The sequence below is a fragment of the Aquila chrysaetos genome, chromosome 8, assembly GCF_900496995.4.
Source record: "Aquila chrysaetos chrysaetos chromosome 8, bAquChr1.4, whole genome shotgun sequence".
In the NCBI taxonomy this organism is placed as follows: domain Eukaryota; kingdom Metazoa; phylum Chordata; class Aves; order Accipitriformes; family Accipitridae; genus Aquila; species Aquila chrysaetos.
The window spans coordinates 37,018,152-37,034,432 of record NC_044011.1 but is presented as its reverse complement, the minus strand read 5'-3'; the positions used below and the strand labels follow the sequence as shown (position 1 = coordinate 37,034,432).

The 16,281-nt window shown below is 41.9% G+C and overlaps 2 protein-coding genes across 3 annotated transcripts in view; one reads left to right on the top strand and one right to left on the bottom strand.

The window, feature by feature from the left end:
* ASB3 (ankyrin repeat and SOCS box containing 3) overlaps positions 1-1,004 on the bottom strand; it is a 31,635-nt gene extending 30,631 nt beyond the window's left edge. The window contains exon 1 of one of the 2 annotated variants that reach the window (XM_030021367.1): positions 964-1,004. The gene's annotated coding sequence lies outside the window, so the exon portion shown is untranslated. Of the gene's footprint in view, positions 1-286; positions 942-963 lie in introns of those variants that run through there. The other variant, XM_030021366.2, reaches the window with a different exon arrangement.
* A 54-nt stretch (positions 1,005-1,058) lies between these two features.
* On the top strand, positions 1,059-16,281 carry ERLEC1 (endoplasmic reticulum lectin 1). The gene is made up of 14 exons (XM_030023017.2): positions 1,059-1,262; positions 1,942-2,046; positions 3,857-3,937; positions 4,854-4,931; positions 5,103-5,166; positions 7,120-7,160; positions 9,506-9,729; positions 12,708-12,837; positions 13,302-13,463; positions 14,135-14,194; positions 14,688-14,812; positions 15,237-15,314; positions 15,512-15,587; positions 15,994-16,281. Exons 1-14 carry the CDS (start codon positions 1,095-1,097, stop codon positions 16,063-16,065), a joined length of 1,464 nt encoding a protein of 487 aa, XP_029878877.1. The 5' UTR covers positions 1,059-1,094; the 3' UTR covers positions 16,066-16,281.

Below are 16,281 nucleotides of genomic sequence, written 5' to 3'. Positions count from 1 at the left end.
CATCTGCTTCCTTTGCCTTCATGTACTTCCCTCCCTAAACATTTCAGTGCCCACTCTGCTCATTAGGGTTTATTAAGAATCGCTATACGCTACCCAAACATTACCGCTATCCCCAAATATCACCCCCTCACCAATTGCAAAGCAGATGGTAAACTCCCCCACTTTTCTCCCTCCTCCAGAGTCTCCACTTCATCCCAGCTGCATCTCAACTTATAGTTCAGTCTCAACTGGAGATAAAAGCAAGTGCTTCGTTACATTTACTGCAATATTAAATGGTGTTGCTTACTTTTTGCTGTCTTCCAGACTTATTCTATGCCATAGAAGTCTTGCTGGCACTACTCCTTCAGTAAAAACTTGTGCAAAAAAAAAAAAAAAAAAAGAGGAAAACAACACAACCTAGCCACAGAGGAACGCCAGCCCCGCACACTCTGCTGATGTAAAAACCCCACGGTGACGATCACGGGTCCTGCCGAGCACAGAGCCGCGCCAGAGCCTGCTGAGCCCTCCAGCCCATCTCTGCCGCACTGACCAGCAGCGGCAGGCCTGCAAGAGCGGGTGCTGGCTTTGCTGCAGCACTGCGTCAGGGCAGGGCCTCTTTTTTGAGGTGAATTCCACGGCCTTAGGTCCGGAGGAGCTGCGGCAGAAGCAGGAGCTCGCTAGCGCCCGGCACAGGCGGGGATTTTGCAAAAAGCCCACGCTACGGCCGTTCATAAACCCGTTACAGAACTAGCGCGACTGCAGCCGTCACCCTCTGAGGGACTTCTCAGCCAGCTGGGCGCCAACGGACAACACCCGCAGGGCGGCGGGGACCCTTAAAGCCCTCCCCGACTCCACCGCAGCCGTTAACGAGCCCGCCGCCGCCACCCCCCCGCTTTAACGGGACGGGACGGGGCGAGAGTTTCCACACAGAAACGGCGACTGAGCCCGCCCGCTCGCTCGCCGCTCGCTCGCTCGCTCGCTCACCGGCCGCCTGCCCGCTCGCCTTCCCGCCGGCGGCGGCTGCCCCGGATGTTGATGGGTAGCGCCCCGCTCCGCCCCGCCGGAAGCAGACGTGGCGGCGGCGCTGCCCGCCCTCCCCCGAGCCGCCGGCCGGCATGAGGGGGTGCCGGCACCGGGCCCCCGCCCCGGCCGCGCCGCGGGCGCTGCTCTGCGCTCTCTTGGCGGCGGTGGCGGCGGTAGCGGCGGAGGGCGGCCGCGCTCTCCCTCAGCTCAGCGACGACATCCCCTTCAGGGTGAACTGGCCCGGCACCGAGTTCAGTCTGGTCGGTACCGGGGCGGGGGCGCGGGTGGGTGTGAGGGGACTCTCGCTCCTCCTTTGCAGTCCCCCTCGCTGCGGGAGCTGGGCGGCTCTACCCGTTCATAGGCAGCCCAGCGGCCGGAGCTCCCCCCCCCCCCCTCACGCCCGGCGGTTATTTTGGAAGCCCCCACGCCCCAGAAAGGGTGTTTCGGTTTGGGGTGCTCCCAGCACAGCCCGGCTGGTGCCTGCCTTACGCGTCACCCTGGGGTGGCAAGCAGTCGGCAGGTAGGCGCGGGCCAGGCGGGAGGGTGAGGGTTAGGCCGTGGCCTGAGTCTGGCAGCTGGGAAATCTGTCCTAAAAATCGACGTGGGAACGGCTGGTTGCAAAATGGAATGGGTTGGGGGGGGGGGGGGGGGGATTCTTTAATAAAGGCCTTTCATAAGGATTAGAAGTATGTAAGCAGGAGTAAGATGAGCGTGGAGGAGAGTGGGGATGTGGCTGGAGGTAGAAGGGTCGAAGCAAAGGAGAAGGCAAAAAAATACTAGCAAGCTTAAGTGCCAAAGCCCGGTCTTGTGATGTACTCGAGACCCAGAAAATACACCTGCCCTAGGAAGTAACTGTACCACTTGTGAATTCGGGAATATTTCTAACAAGTAGCATTAAAAAAACCACCGGACTAATCCATAGGTTGGTTGTTTTCTTAGCCAACAACTGGTGTCCTGTACAAAGAGGATAACTACATTATAATGACCACCGTGGATAAAGAAAAATATAAATGTATACTTCCGCTGATAGCAAGTGGCAATGAGGTAAGTTCAGTCAAGTCTTTTTTGTAATTACAAACTGTAGGTAAGTCTTTTCAGCATCTTTTCAGTTCCTTTTTTTTTTCGCCCCAAAATAAAGGCTTTGTTTTTCCTGTAAAAGGAAAATCATCTACAGAATGCTTCACGGTTTCATAGTTTATGATAGATGCCTTCATTTTGTATAATGTACTAGGTCTGTACGAAGTGGGGCCAGTCTGAACAGTCTTGAAGTCCTTATTTGGCAACAAACAATTGCTCCAAGATTCTGTTTATTGCTAGGTCTATCGTTGGTTGGGAAATTCTTGTATTTTAAGTAACGTTGTCAAATTCTAGGTCAGTAAACAGCTATGAAGGTTGTTAACACTGCTTTCATGATCACTATCTGAAAATACTATCCCAGTAGTGCTTCTACCATCAGTAATTTTTATTCTCTGTCATCACTTCCTCAATTGGAAATCTGAATGCACAATTTGGGGTTTAAATTTAAAAAAAAAAAGTGTATAAATACATTTGTTTCTACAAGAGAAGGTAGATTGAGGAGGCCTTTGGTGAGGTTTGTCATTGGTCATTTGTTCCTCCAACGGTTCATTTTTTCACACTGTGAGAACTTGCACAGACAAGCTGTACTCCTGTGGTAGGGACCTCCATTTTGACATAGCCCTCATCCTTTGAGTGACTGACAGTACAGAGTGCTTCAGTCCAGGTGAGAAATCTTTAGTACTGAAGAACTTTGTGTGGAAATCTCTTCAATAGCGTGCACATTTATAGAGTAAAAATTATGCAGAAATAAACTTCCACAGTATTGCCTATGCTTTTTTGATCCATTTTTGTTTTTAAATTACGTAAAAGCTGGTGTCCTGGTTTCAGCTGGGATGGAGTTAATTTTCCTCCTAGTAGCTGGTATAGTGCTGTGTTTGAGTTCAGTATGAGAAGAATGTTGATAACACACTGATGTGTTTAGTTGTTGGTCAGTAGTGTTTAGACCAAGTCAAGGATTTTTCAGCTTCTCATGCCCAGCCAGCAGGAAGGCTGGAGGGGCACAAGAAGTTGGGAGGGGACACAGCCAGGGCAGCTGACCCAAACTGGCCAAAGGGGTGTTCCATACCATGTGATGTCATGCACAGTATGTAAACTGGGGGGAGTGGGCTGGGGGGGGATCGCTGCTCGGGAATTAACTGGGCGTCAGTCGGCAGGTGGTGAGCAATTGCATTGTGCATCCCTTGTCTATTCCAATCCTTTTATTATTATAATTATTGTCAATTTATTATTGTTACTATCAATTCTTCCTTTCTGTTCTACTAAACTGTTCTTATCTCAACGCGCGAGTTTTACTTGTTTTTCCTCAATTCTCTCCCCCATGCCACTGGGTGGCAGGGGGCAGTGAGTGAGCAGCTCCGTGGTGCTTAGTTGCTGGCTGGGGTTAAACCATGACAGCTGGGTAATGTTCCAATTATACTTCATCAGTATGGCATCAGCATTGACTAACAAATGAAAAGATTGCTGTTTTCCTGTTCACATCCCAAGCTGCCACTCTGGATATGAGCAAGTTGAAAGCTCCTACTCATTTGCCACGTGTGTGGTTTTTAAACCACAAAACTTTTCTGCTTTGACCACTTTATTTGCGACTTCTATTTGCCCCTTCTTTCTAATTTTTTTCTTTCTAATCGCCACACAGCTCCTTCAGGGCAGAAATTAATGAGGCTTTGTACCTTTTAATTTTGCGATAAAACTTACTTTGTTTTTTAGTGCCACAAACAAATATTAACTAACAAAGCTACCATTAATTTTAATGTAATGAAATATCCTTCTGTTCTAGGAAGAAGAAAAGGACTATAAAGGTCCTACTCCAGGAGAATTGCTGGAACCTCTTTTTAAGCAAAGTAGCTGCTCATATAGAGTATGTTACATCTGTGTTGATAATTTAAATGCTAATCAAAAGTTTACAATCCAGTCCATTTCAGGGTTTAGTGTAGTAAACTGTTTGGATAAATGTGTGTCAGACTTCAGGTACTAATTCAATCCAAAATAAGGTCTCTACAACTTTATGACTATATCTTAACATTGCTGATAAAATTCTGTATAATTGAAGATGTTAGGATTCAAATAAATTGGGTTGCTATAGTAGCAATTTAAAAATATTTACTTATATTTACTTACGTGGATTTAAAATATTTACTTCCAGGAGTCAAGCCATAATGTGTAACAGTCTAATGAAAAGCATTTCTCAGAAAGTGTTAGAAGACCAAACCAAACATGCTTGTAGATATTCTGAAAGTTTTCCAGTTTTTCATCAACTGTTGTCCCAGTTCAAAGACTCGTGTCTTTCTTACATTACTAGAACAAGCCTAATACCAAACCAGCTGGTACTGAGACCCAGAGGCAGCAAATATTATACCTACACAACATCCCACACAAGTCCTTGAGGAAGGCAGAGTAGGTCTAGCACAGCTGGTAAACAGCCTGTGTCTACAGCAGTGGTCAAAACCAGTCTGTGCTGAGTCACTATGGCTTAGCCCCAGTGGTTTGGGGGCAGATTTAGTCTTTACTTTTTATTTAATTTTTTTCCTTTGTTTTATCTGTGTGAAAGTTAAGGAGACTTTGTCTGGTGTGTTTATTTGGAACGTCATCAAAATCCTTGGGGAAGAGTAAGACCATTCACTGTGCTATTGTTTTTGAGGGTGCCCAAGCCCACCTGCTTGGGCTGTGTTTCATTGCTGCAAAGGCCAAAATTTTGGGGGAATGTTTTTTTTTTGGAGGGGGGTGTGTGTGTAATGTGTCTAAAAATAAATCTTTTTTTTTAATTATTTTTTAAGATTGAATCTTACTGGACTTATGAGGTCTGCCACGGAAAACACATCCGTCAATATCATGAGGAGAAGGAAACGGGACAGGTAGGCTTCTTACAATTTAGTAAGAACCTAATTACAACAAATTGGTAATTACAACCCCCTTTCCCACTGGCATGTTCATGCTTAACTCCTGTAGAAGACTTGAATTCCTGTACACTTGAAAAGGTATGCAAAAAGGTAACTGAAATTTGTTTTAACTTCTTTTGATTGTAGAAAATAAACATCCAAGAATACTATCTGGGGAATATGATGATGAAGAACCCGTTATCAGAACCAGGTTTGTCTTAGATTATTTTGCTGATGCTAATTTAATTCTTTGGGGTTTAATTATTACTGTCTGAGAAATATACTGTAGAAAACTGATTCCCAGTGCAACAGAATAGAATTTTGAGATTACTTTGTTTTTTACAAGATGTATTGTTTTCAGTGAATTCTTTTTCAGCACCTTACGTTGCATCCATCTTGTCGATTTTGCCATGCTGCCTAATTGATTAGAGTAACTAATCTGCAATAATTAATTAGTGTCAGGGAAAGAAAATACATAGTACAAGAAATAGAACCAATATATGCCAGACCAGAGTTTGATAATGTAGGCTGTTGCCATTCTCTTTCTGGGTGGGGAGAAGTGTCTTTTAAGCTGTGAGCAGAGGGCAGAGTGTGTAGCACATCTTGGGCTCTGCTATTCTGTACTAAAACAGTCTGCAAACCCAAACACTTACAGCCTTTGCAGGTAGAGTTGATCCTTGGAACTGTTTGAGAGTCTTTTTTAGGGATCCTGGTGCAGATCTTCAGAAATACTGAAGTGCCTAAAGTGCGACTGTGGTGGAAATAGGTAGCTGAGCCCCAAACTCAATTTAGAATAACTAATTTTCTGAGCCCTTCAGTTTTTTTGCCCGTCAATTATTGTACATGCTGGAAATTCTGTGGTTGTACCTGCCCAAATCTTCCTTGGGTGAGCACTTTGGCAGTATATCGGTCCAAAGAACTCAAAAAATCCACAGACTAAGTGTTCATTCATCAGAGTTGATAGGAACAGTAGAAAAAACATAATCTAGTTGTTTTGGTTTTGTGTTTTTTTTAATTCTAGGCTATTATGTAAAAGGTGGGCACCACCATTTTTCTCTTCCTAAAAGTGGTTAACTTGAACGCCTCAGTCTTGGAGGGGATTTAGCATTATTAATCCCATTCCTTTGAATTCCTACTGCAGCCTTCAGTAAGGTATCTTAGTCCTGAAAAGAAACACGGCTTCAGAAACTGCGTTGTTTGGCATTTCTTTCTTAGTGAGTTACAGTGCTTGTTTGTGCTGTCATTAATCCTGTGCAGAGATGCCTAATTCTCCCTAGATGCTGCTGTACAGAAAACAAAATCTTTAATTTGAGTTACCAATTGTTTTGTGGGGTTAGATGCTGAAGTTGTGTGATGATACTTCAAGTCATCATATCTGAGTCTTTTAGGATGTTCACCCTCTGTCCTTTCCACTTAAGTGGCAGACTCTATCCTTTCTGTGCTTCCTGTACAGCAATTCACGCTACTTCTCTTAAAAAATTACATAGATGGTTTCTCAAACCATTGTGAGCTGAATCCACAAGTGTGATACAGTAAACTTGGAATAGCTGAATGGGTGACAGCAAAGCAGAGTGGCCTTCTGCTCACCTAATTCTGAATGGAGTCCAAACTATCTCCTGAAGCAGTTTGGAAGGTTAAGGATAGCTCTGACTGGTGACAGCTTGCAACCCCTGCCCTGTAACGATGTTTAGTCACATGATCGTAAGTGTGGCATACAGTCTGGCCTCACTTCTTCCTACAAGTGTATCCTCTGAGGCTGGTAGTGGGTGGGCTGAAGTACTTGCCTGTTTACTGCCCCAGCCTGTAATTCACTCACTTTGAAAAGAGTAGTCAGCTACCCCTTGCAGAACAGCAGTAGTGACATGTTCTTCTGCCCTGACTGGCCTTCCTGTGGTGCTAGGGCTGGATTTGGCCTGTCCTACAAACTCAAAATTATTTTAAGACTATGCTAACTCATGTTTTGTTCTGTTTGCTCTGGACCCCAGGTCACTGTTTATTTCCTTTCTTTCCTCTTTTGCACCTGCGAGTTCATGAAATTGACTCTTGGCAGTGTATACACAAAGTACTAGCAAATACACAACACATACAAACTTCTCTGTTTATAATTTCATTTTATTTCCAGTTCACAGACTTTATGCTTACCTCATTCTTAATTATTCCCTAGATCAAGAAGAGAAGGAAAATCCAAAAGAGAGTGCAAAAGAGGCAAGTGAAAAACATCTATTTTAACTTTTGCCGTCAATAGTGGAGGCAATTTATATATGATGAGATTATGTAATTAGTTCCCTGCCAAAATGAGCATCAAAAAATGAAACTCTGTTCCTGAGCTGCACTCTTCTCGCTTTTGATTATCAGTCCCAGCTCAGAAAGCTTATTTAGTCTAGCTAGTCAAATTTCTTGCCCTTCTACTTATTTACATTAAAGTTATGTTAATCTTAAAGGAGATGATACTCTTCTTCTATGAAGACAATACACATAACCACAAAGTCACATTATGGTCTAGTGACAGTTATTTTTCCAGCTGCATCAGAGATCCCAATTGCCTTAATGACATTTTGGTGCATTTTGGGTAGGGAGAAATGCTTAACGAAATCCTACAGCACAAAATCCCCAAACGATTTCTTAGCTGACTTGATGACCCATCCCATAAAACTCTGTGCTTCCCTTTTTCAGCAGAGAACTTTTCCATTTTTTTGGGCCCCGAAACTCAATTCTGAGTTGCCAACTTTATAGCAAAACAACGGAAGTACCTGAAGCACGTTGGAGTTTGGAATTAGCAATAGCAGATTTGACCTGTGGACAGACACGCGCCTACCTTATTTCCAGTTGCCCTTCATTTTAATTCTGAAATGAAATTTTTGTCTATGTGTTCTTTGTAATGCCAATTTACATAGCACAGAGTGGTTCTTCTGCAGTGGATCTCAGAAAATATACGTGCCTGATAAGCATTTTGGAGGTAATTGGGGGGCAGACCCAAGTCAGAGTGTGGCCTGTTCTAGTGGCAGTGGCAGTTATGCCTCTTCTTTTTCTTTCTTTTTTTTTTTTTTTTTTTTTTTTTTTTTTTTTTTTTACTTTGTTTCAGAGGAAGTTAAGTCTTTTACTGACTTTTTTTTTTGGACAGTATTTATGATTTACATACACTGTCTTGGTTTCAGTCCATAAAGAATTTAGACTTGCAATTTGCGTGGAATCTCTAGTCATGAAAGGGAAAGAATACATAACACAGCTGGGTGGTGCTTAAAACTGCTGTGACTAGAGATTTATCTTAAGTCCTACTGGGGTGCCTTTCAGTTGTGTGCAAGCAACAGCTATCTCCATTTAGATTTCTTGAATGGTTACCTTCAAGGAAACGTGTAGGCATAATTTTTCAATTTTTAAGGAAAAATCAGTTGTTTTATTCAGAAAGATAGAAAGGGAAGGCACTGGTACCCTTTTTGTCAGCTCTTTTGTACACCACCAGAATATATCTTCATTTTCTGCCTTTGACTGAATATTGAAGTACAGAGCAGATAAGTGACTGGAAGCCAAGGAGCGCCCAGGCAATTAAGCTGCTGGCACGTTCATTCTTTAACCTCATGAATGTCTCATTGCTTCATTCACAATGGAACAGTTTCAGGAGGAGAGAGTCAGTGGCCTGTGACAGGGTAACATGGTTTGAAAACCAATGTAGGTAATTTATAGAAGGGTCTCAGGTCCCCGGGTTAGTGTCCTGACCACAGAAGGCACCACCACCTTTTAGCACAGAGCCTGATTTGTTGTGCACTGAAAACCTTTTACTAGCTCAAGCAACACGGGTAGAAAAAGGTCTAGTTTGTGGGTTCCAGCATGGCTTTTGCATGAACAGGGCTTTTGGTACCCAGAAACTTCAGCTGCTTCCAAGATAGGAGCCAGCAGAGGCACTTTTACTGGTTTGGGAAATTAATTTCTTAAAGTGAAAGCTGGGTGAAACATATGAAGGAACAAGTCTGAAGAGAGCTAGCTTGGAAGTGTGTACAAAAGTGGGATTTACTTTGTATATATCATTAACTTTGTTAGCCACAGTAACAGGTGGTGTGGGATGCTCTGGCTAAGGAGCAACCTGGGCTGGGTATGCCGAGGGGTGTAGTGCAGGTACCAGGATGACTTTGCAGGGGTGTTTTCAGATTCTTCATGGTGAAGGTAACATGCCTTGCCAGACCTGAGCTGAGTCTGGCAGAGCTACTCACATGTCCTTGTCTCCTAGACTACAGGGTGAACGCAGCTGGCTCTGTGCTCTTCCAAAACATTGCACCCAGCTGGCAAGCTTTCATAGAACTGAAACCTCAGGCAGCCTGCACAGAGAAACCAGCTGCTTTTGCAGTCAGAACTTATGTGGCTTGGTGCATTTGTGCAGCGCTGTGCTGGAGGTAATAAATCAGAACATGTTTGGATATTGCAGAAACAACAGGTAACTACACAGGGACTGGTTTCAATCCAGTAATGCTGGCTCTGCAAGTGTAATAATATTTTTCTATTCAGAAGAGTCGAAGGAGCTTTACTGTGATTCTTAACTTTTACTTTCTTTCACCTAGATACCTACAAAAAATATAGAAGGGCAGATGACCCCATACTATCCTGTAGAAATGGGAAATGGAACACCTTGTAGCTTGAGACAGAACTTACCCAGATCAAGTACGGTGATGTACATCTGTCATCCAGAAGCTAAACATGAGATTCTTTCAGTAGCAGAAGTTACAACCTGTGAATATGAAGTGGTTATATTGACACCTCTGTTATGCAACCATCCTAAATATAGGTACGGTACTCAAATTTTGACTAATATTATCACTTCAAATTTTCATCAATTTCCAGGCATGTATGTGTTTACATAAGTCATATATCCAGCTGTGGTATCTGGTACAGAGCTGTAACACTTGTATGTACTTACTTCAGCAAGTGTGGTTTTGCCAAGTCTTAAGTTTTCATGCTAAGTTTGCATTTTGTAAGTCTCTAGTGATTGATCCCAGGTGGGAAGTATAACTTTATTTTCAGCAGGTAAATTTCTAGCCCTGTCATTCTGGAGAAACTCAAACTAGGGCATTAAGGCTGCAGGCAGATGAAGAATGCCCTGCCTCTTAATGATTTCAAGGTCTTGGGGGATCATTTTCATGGTATTCAAAGACTGCAGATTGTGTATGTGCATTATATGTCTGCATAGACATCAACTTCTCTAATTTCAGAAAGCAAAAATATGGTCTTCAGCCATAATCTTAACATTTATTTTAGCAGTACTCCCAACTTAGAGAGCTCCCATCTGTCTCTGTCCTGCTTTATTGCCTTACCTTCAGCTGTACATTTATTAAAAAGTCATTTTAATATGAAGAATTCACAATTTCAGTGTTATTTTCCAAAAATCGAGTTTAGGATTCTTCCCCCCCCCCCCCCCCCCCCGAATTGTACCATGCATCTAAGAGATACCCTTGGTCTCAATAGTACAGATTTTTGACCTTTCAAGGGGTGTAAACAGAATTGCAAAGCGAATATGACATAGAAATGAAGGGAGAAATAATGGACAGGATTTCTGAATTTCTCATGTACACAAATGTCAGAACAAGTGAGTATTTAATCACTGTTCTGAAATAGGCAACAAAGTCTAAAGGACAAAATCCTCAATTATGCATTTTATAAACACGTGCCAGTTGGAGTAAATAAGGTATGCTATTGTTAAATGTTTAGTATCAGTTATACATTTTCTCATGTAGATGGGTTTGGTAATACTATGTTATCTGTTGCACTTGTCTTTTGTACTGTTACCTGTTTATGAGTCTTTTAGGCCTCTGTATCAGTAGAAAAATAGAAAGTGCACATGGAAATAATAGAATCACAGAATGGTTTGGGTTGGAAGGGACCTTAAAGATCATGTAGTTCCAACCCCCCTGCCACGGGCAGGGACACCTTCCACTCGACCAGGTTGCTCCCAGCCCCATCCAACCCAGCCTCGAACACTTCAGGGATGGGGCATGCACAACTTCTCTGGGCAACCTGTTCCAGTGTCTCAGCACTCTCACAGGGAAGAACTTCTTCCTAATACCTAATCTAAATCTACCCTCTTTCAGTTCAAAATTGTTACCCCTCATGCTATCGCTATATTCCCTGATAAAGAGTCCCTCCCCATCTTTCCTGTAGGCCGCCCTTAAGTACCGGAAGGCTGCTATAAGGTCTTCCTGGAACCTTCTCTTCTCCGGGCTGAGCAACCCCAAGTCTTTCAGCCCGTCTTCCCTCATAGGGTAGGTGCTCCAGCCCCCTGATCATCTTTGTGGCCTCCTCCGGACCCACTTGAGCAGGTCCGTGTCCTTCTTATGTTGGGGGCCCCAGAGCCGAATGCAGTACTGCAGGTTGTCCTGTTGATTGATAAGAATAAAATCTTGAGCTGCTACCTCCTTCCAAAGGGAGGGCATGGAAGGCTTCCTGGCCACTAGCAGGAAATACTTAAAAACAAACATCCAAGATCTTTATCCTCCCACTTACCTCATCTTAGTAAATAAAGATAGGTGGAGATGGCAGGCTGGAAACGCTGCTCGGGGTCAGCAGAGGTAACAACAAACAAACCTCACTTTAAGTGCACTTTTCCTGTCATGTGTTCTGAAACAGCACTGAGCAGTACTTCAGCCACCAGCGCTTTTCCTCTATACCCATTATCTTATCCAATAATGCACTTGCATTACCTTAGCAAAAGTACATCCATTAATTCTAGTTGTTGTTCTTATTTGGGTATAATTTGAATTTTTATTTTTTTTTTTTTAATTGGTGGGAATTGGGGGACAGGAGGGAGGAAGACAGTGAAAAGTAATATTTGTTTGCTGTAACTATTAAGCTTAATGTTGTTTAAATAAAATTCAGATAAAACTAGGCTGCTTTGGTACAGGGCTTATTTCATCTAGAGTGCAGTTACTATTTAGGAAATGTTTTCAGATTCTTTTACCTACAGTGGTGATCATTATACACCTACTGCTGTGTATTACAGACTTCCTAGGAAGAGGACATCACAAAAAGCTACCTTGCCTCTGAAGCAGTATCTGCATATTTGTTTTGTAAACAAGCTTTCTCTAAAAAGGACCTTTTCAATGAGATGAGCAATGAAAATTGAACAAATGCTTCATTTGTCAGTGCAATTTGCACTTTGATGTTTGCTTTCCTTTACTGTTTTGTTATGGCTTATTTGGTGTTCTAATGAGGCCTTCATTTGTGTAAACTAAGGAGAAAGCCGTTTTTACTCCGCTTCATCTTTTTGCTTTTTCCTTCCTGAAATAAGCTGCTTGTTGCAGACGTAGCTCATGAAGAGAGTGGGAGAGGAATAATGGGTATATATGCAGTATGAAAGGCCGTACATGTCATAATATAAGAATGTATTGTTTTAATTATATGGGAACTGCATCTATCAAGTTTAACCTTTGCCATTTCCTAGCTTCTGAGAGAGTTTTGGGGAGCCTTGACACTACATTCATGGTACACATACAATGCAGTCTGCCTTTTAATATGCAGCTTTGTCCTTTTGACAAAGAGGGGTTAGACTGCATTGCCAGTTGTCTGGCAGCATTAGGAGTGAGACTATGCTGGGCCAAAAGCATATTTACATCAATTGTAAGAACAGTGTAGCTTTGGCTGAGACAGTCCAAGTACAAGAAAAAAAAATACACGCCTCAGCCCAGCTCAGTCAGAAACTTACAGCAATAAAAAAAGTATGTCTTGTCTTTAAGGCGTAATAAGTGATGCATTGCTGACTTGTTTGGACAGGTTCAGGGCTTCCCCTGTGAATGACATCTTTTGCCAGTCTCTGCCAGGATCCCCGCTTAAACCCCATAACCTGGAACAGTTGGAGAAACAGCAAGAAATGATGAAGATGCCTTTTAGAAGGGTTAAGGAGGTAGGATTTATTTAATTTTAAATAGAAGAATATTTATTTTCCATGTTGTAACACATACAACTTTTAGTTCTGTGGAATAAGTTCTCTTCCCCAACTTTGTAAGAACATGTCAGTCTTTCAAATGGTCTTTAAGCTTGTTGAAATCATCTGTAACTTACCTTATTTGGAAGGAAAACAAAGCAAGTAAGTTTGGGCTACTAATTTAAAACTTTAGTAGCCTTTGTAACCTACGGTTTACAAGCGTGTAAACATTTAGACTTTTACAAATGTGAAAGTTTTTGACTTTTGATTTTTTTTTTTTTTTTCAACTATGCTGGAGACAGTGAAAACAATGACAAAATGCTTTCCTACTTTTTCACACAGCCTACTTCACTTAGTATTAAGTAACTTCGTATAATTTATGTGTCCCTTGCAAAGCCTTATAAAATCTAAAGGGGTGTATTTGTGTATACTTTTAATTTCAGGAAGAAATGCATTCAACAAAAGAAGAGAAATTTTCTTCCATTCATAAGCCTGTTGCTGTTGGAAGCCATCAACTATTAACTGTGGGAACAACCCACATCTCCAAATTGACAGATGACCAACTTATAAAGGAATTTCTTAGTGGTTCCTACTGCTTCCATGGGGTGAGAAATAAAGCTATGTATAATCAAATAGCTACTCCTTAATTGCACATACTGGTTTAGTATTTGTTTAGTTTTTCTGTGAATTCTGATAGTTGCATTCTTACACACATATGAATTGCCTTTCCCAGTGTTGATATAGGGAAGGTGTATATACTGAAGTCTATGCCAGAAAGGTATCTTTAACCTTTCTGTTGAAACTCAGTTTATTTGAGCAGACAGTGAAATGAAAGTAGACCATGAGAATTGTTCAGTGCTAATTTTATTAATGAGAAGGAAAAAAAAAAAATCCGATAAAACTTGGTGAGAGAACAGCCAGCAGAAAAAAGGCATCTCAAGTTTTCCCTGTCTTTGAAAGAGGAAAGTATTTCTTTAAAAGATGAAGAGGAGGTATAGAATATTTTAAGGAATTTAGTCCCATATTGGCTCTTCTAAGAGTCTTTGCTTAAACTCATTTGCTCCATCCCTTGCTTATGATGTCAATTAGTCTAATAAGAGATTGTCTCTCAGTGCAAACCTTGAATTAACATTTCTAATTAATAGCCACGGAGTTTTACAGCTAAAATAGCCAGTGGTTTAGGGTCTGGAGGGAAATGGATGTGGTTGTTTTGGGGCGTTTGGTTTGGTTTGGGGGTTTTGTTTGGTTTTAACGCTGAGATTATACCCCTCCGTAGGGTGTTGGTTGGTGGAAGTACGAATTCTGCTATGGCAGATATGTTCATCAGTATCATGAGGTATGTTTAAATAGTTTTATGTTCTGCCACTAGATGGCTGTGGGGGAAAAGAGGGTTAGAGAATCTGTCTACAATTTGAAAAAAGCAGCATCCTTTTCTTGGCTGATCAACCTCTTGGGTTTAAGAAGTTGGATTTCAGAAAAGAAATCCTCTGTCTGCTGCCTAAGTTTATGCAGAGGGATGTAGGTACCATGTTGGGTAGAGCACAGTGACAATCAAAGCTGAAAAAATGTGAGGGTTTTTTTGTGGGAATGCTCTTCTGGTCATTGAAACACTTTTATTGGCTCACACAGCCTGGGTGGCTGTTCTGAAGATACCATCAACTTGACTGTTGACCTTAATAGAAGATCTGTCATAGTTTGTCCCAAACACAAGAACATGTTGTGTTGACAGCAGCAGACTTGCTCTAGAAATGACATTTTATGCATCATTAAAATATCCTCACTGCTAATTGTATAATACAAGGTGTAATTATCAGCTTTTCCTTTTTTAGGATAAGGAAAGTGGCAAGACTTCTGTGGTTGTGGGTACCTGGAGCAAGGAGGAACACATTGAATGGTCCAGGAAGAATGCCGCAAGAACCTACTATCTTAGGGAAGACGGCACCCAGACAGTCCGGTACGGTTACCCTCACCGTGATTACTACTCCGGCTATCTGTTCTTGAATTGGTCTCATACTTGCGATAGGGAAGAATAAATGGCAAGGCCCGCTTCTGGAATGCATGAATATTCAGCTTACAAATAGATACAATAAACTGTCAAGAGCAGTGCGTATAGATTCATTTATTTTTTTCCCCCCCCTAATCAACATGCAACATCAGAAAAGGTAATTCAACACTTTGGATGTGATGCAGAGAAAAATCTTCCAATATTGAACAACTGTTTGCTTCTGCAGTAACTGAAATACAGCATGTTACTTATTTTTGTATACTGGAGTTAAATATTTGAAGAATGATGAGATACTGTATCACACAAGTTAGCTGTGTGCTTAAGAATCGTGTTTAATATTTCCAAACTTTTTTATTCCGATCTTTTGTGGCAGGATGGTGTCTCATTTCTATGGAAATGGAGATGTTTGTGACTTAACAGACAAGCCCAGGCAGGTGACTGTGAAATTGAAGTAAGTTAACTTTTTCAGTAAACTGGTGTTTTGTCTCTGCTCCCTATATCAGAGGGGAAAGCCTTTGTTGCCCTCATAAAGCCCAGAAAGCAGTGACTGTTAGCTTAGTAAAAATGCTATAGATACCAGGGAAATCAGCGTTTTAGTTTTGTGCTTATTACCTGCTCAACGCTACAAAACTTCTCTTCTGTTTTCAGATGCAAAGAATCTGATTCCCCTCATGCTGTGACCATATACATGTTAGAGCCTCATTCTTGCCAATACATCCTTGGGGTATGTACAGATGTACTTGAATTCCCTAAGAGTGGGTGCCACCTTGTAGAGGACGTCTCCAGGTGCATGTTTAAAATGGCCCCTTCCTTCCAGTGACTCTTCACAAGAGATTCCTGTGGTGTACTTCAGCCCATATACATAGCTGCTAAACAAGTGCTGCTTTTTGTGCCATTGCCTTTGCTCAGGGAAAGGAGGGGCATTATTAATTACAGTAGTTACACATTGTTAATAGGCTATAGAGTTCACACCCAGAAGTAAAAAGCGCTTACTAAATTTTACAAAGTGATGCTTGTGTGCTGTGCCTCTTGTGATCTGTTGTCATTAATCTCACGATCTCTGTTGCAATCTCTTGTAAAGTTTATCAAAGATTTCATCATCTTTAGTGTTTTGATCTGTTATGTTAAAGGTGGAGTCTCCAGTCATCTGTAAGATTTTGGATACAGCAGATGAGTATGGGCTCCTTTCAGTGCCCAGCTAAAGCCCACGAAGCAAGCCATACCTGTCAACAACCGCACTGGCATTTTCCACATTAACATCCTGTCTGTGAGCTGACAAAGGCAGAGAGCGGCTTTCAGCCGGCCAACCTCACCAGCAGAATTCTAGACGATGAGGGACTCGTGAACCACTTTGTGTATAACTATGTGTATATAAGAGGTTATCGATAAACTTTTAATGATTAAAATCTTGTCTTGCA

Coding starts and splice junctions, on each gene's coding strand:
- ERLEC1 (XM_030023017.2), top strand. CDS start 1,095: ATGAGGGGGTGCCGGCACCGGGCCCCCGCCCCGGCCGCGCCGCGGGCG. Junction 7,161..9,505: donor CAAAAGAGAGTGCAAAAGAG/GCAAGTGAAAAA, acceptor TCTTTCACCTAG/ATACCTACAAAAAATATAGA. Junction 12,838..13,301: donor CTTTTAGAAGGGTTAAGGAG/GTAGGATTTATT, acceptor TTTTAATTTCAG/GAAGAAATGCATTCAACAAA.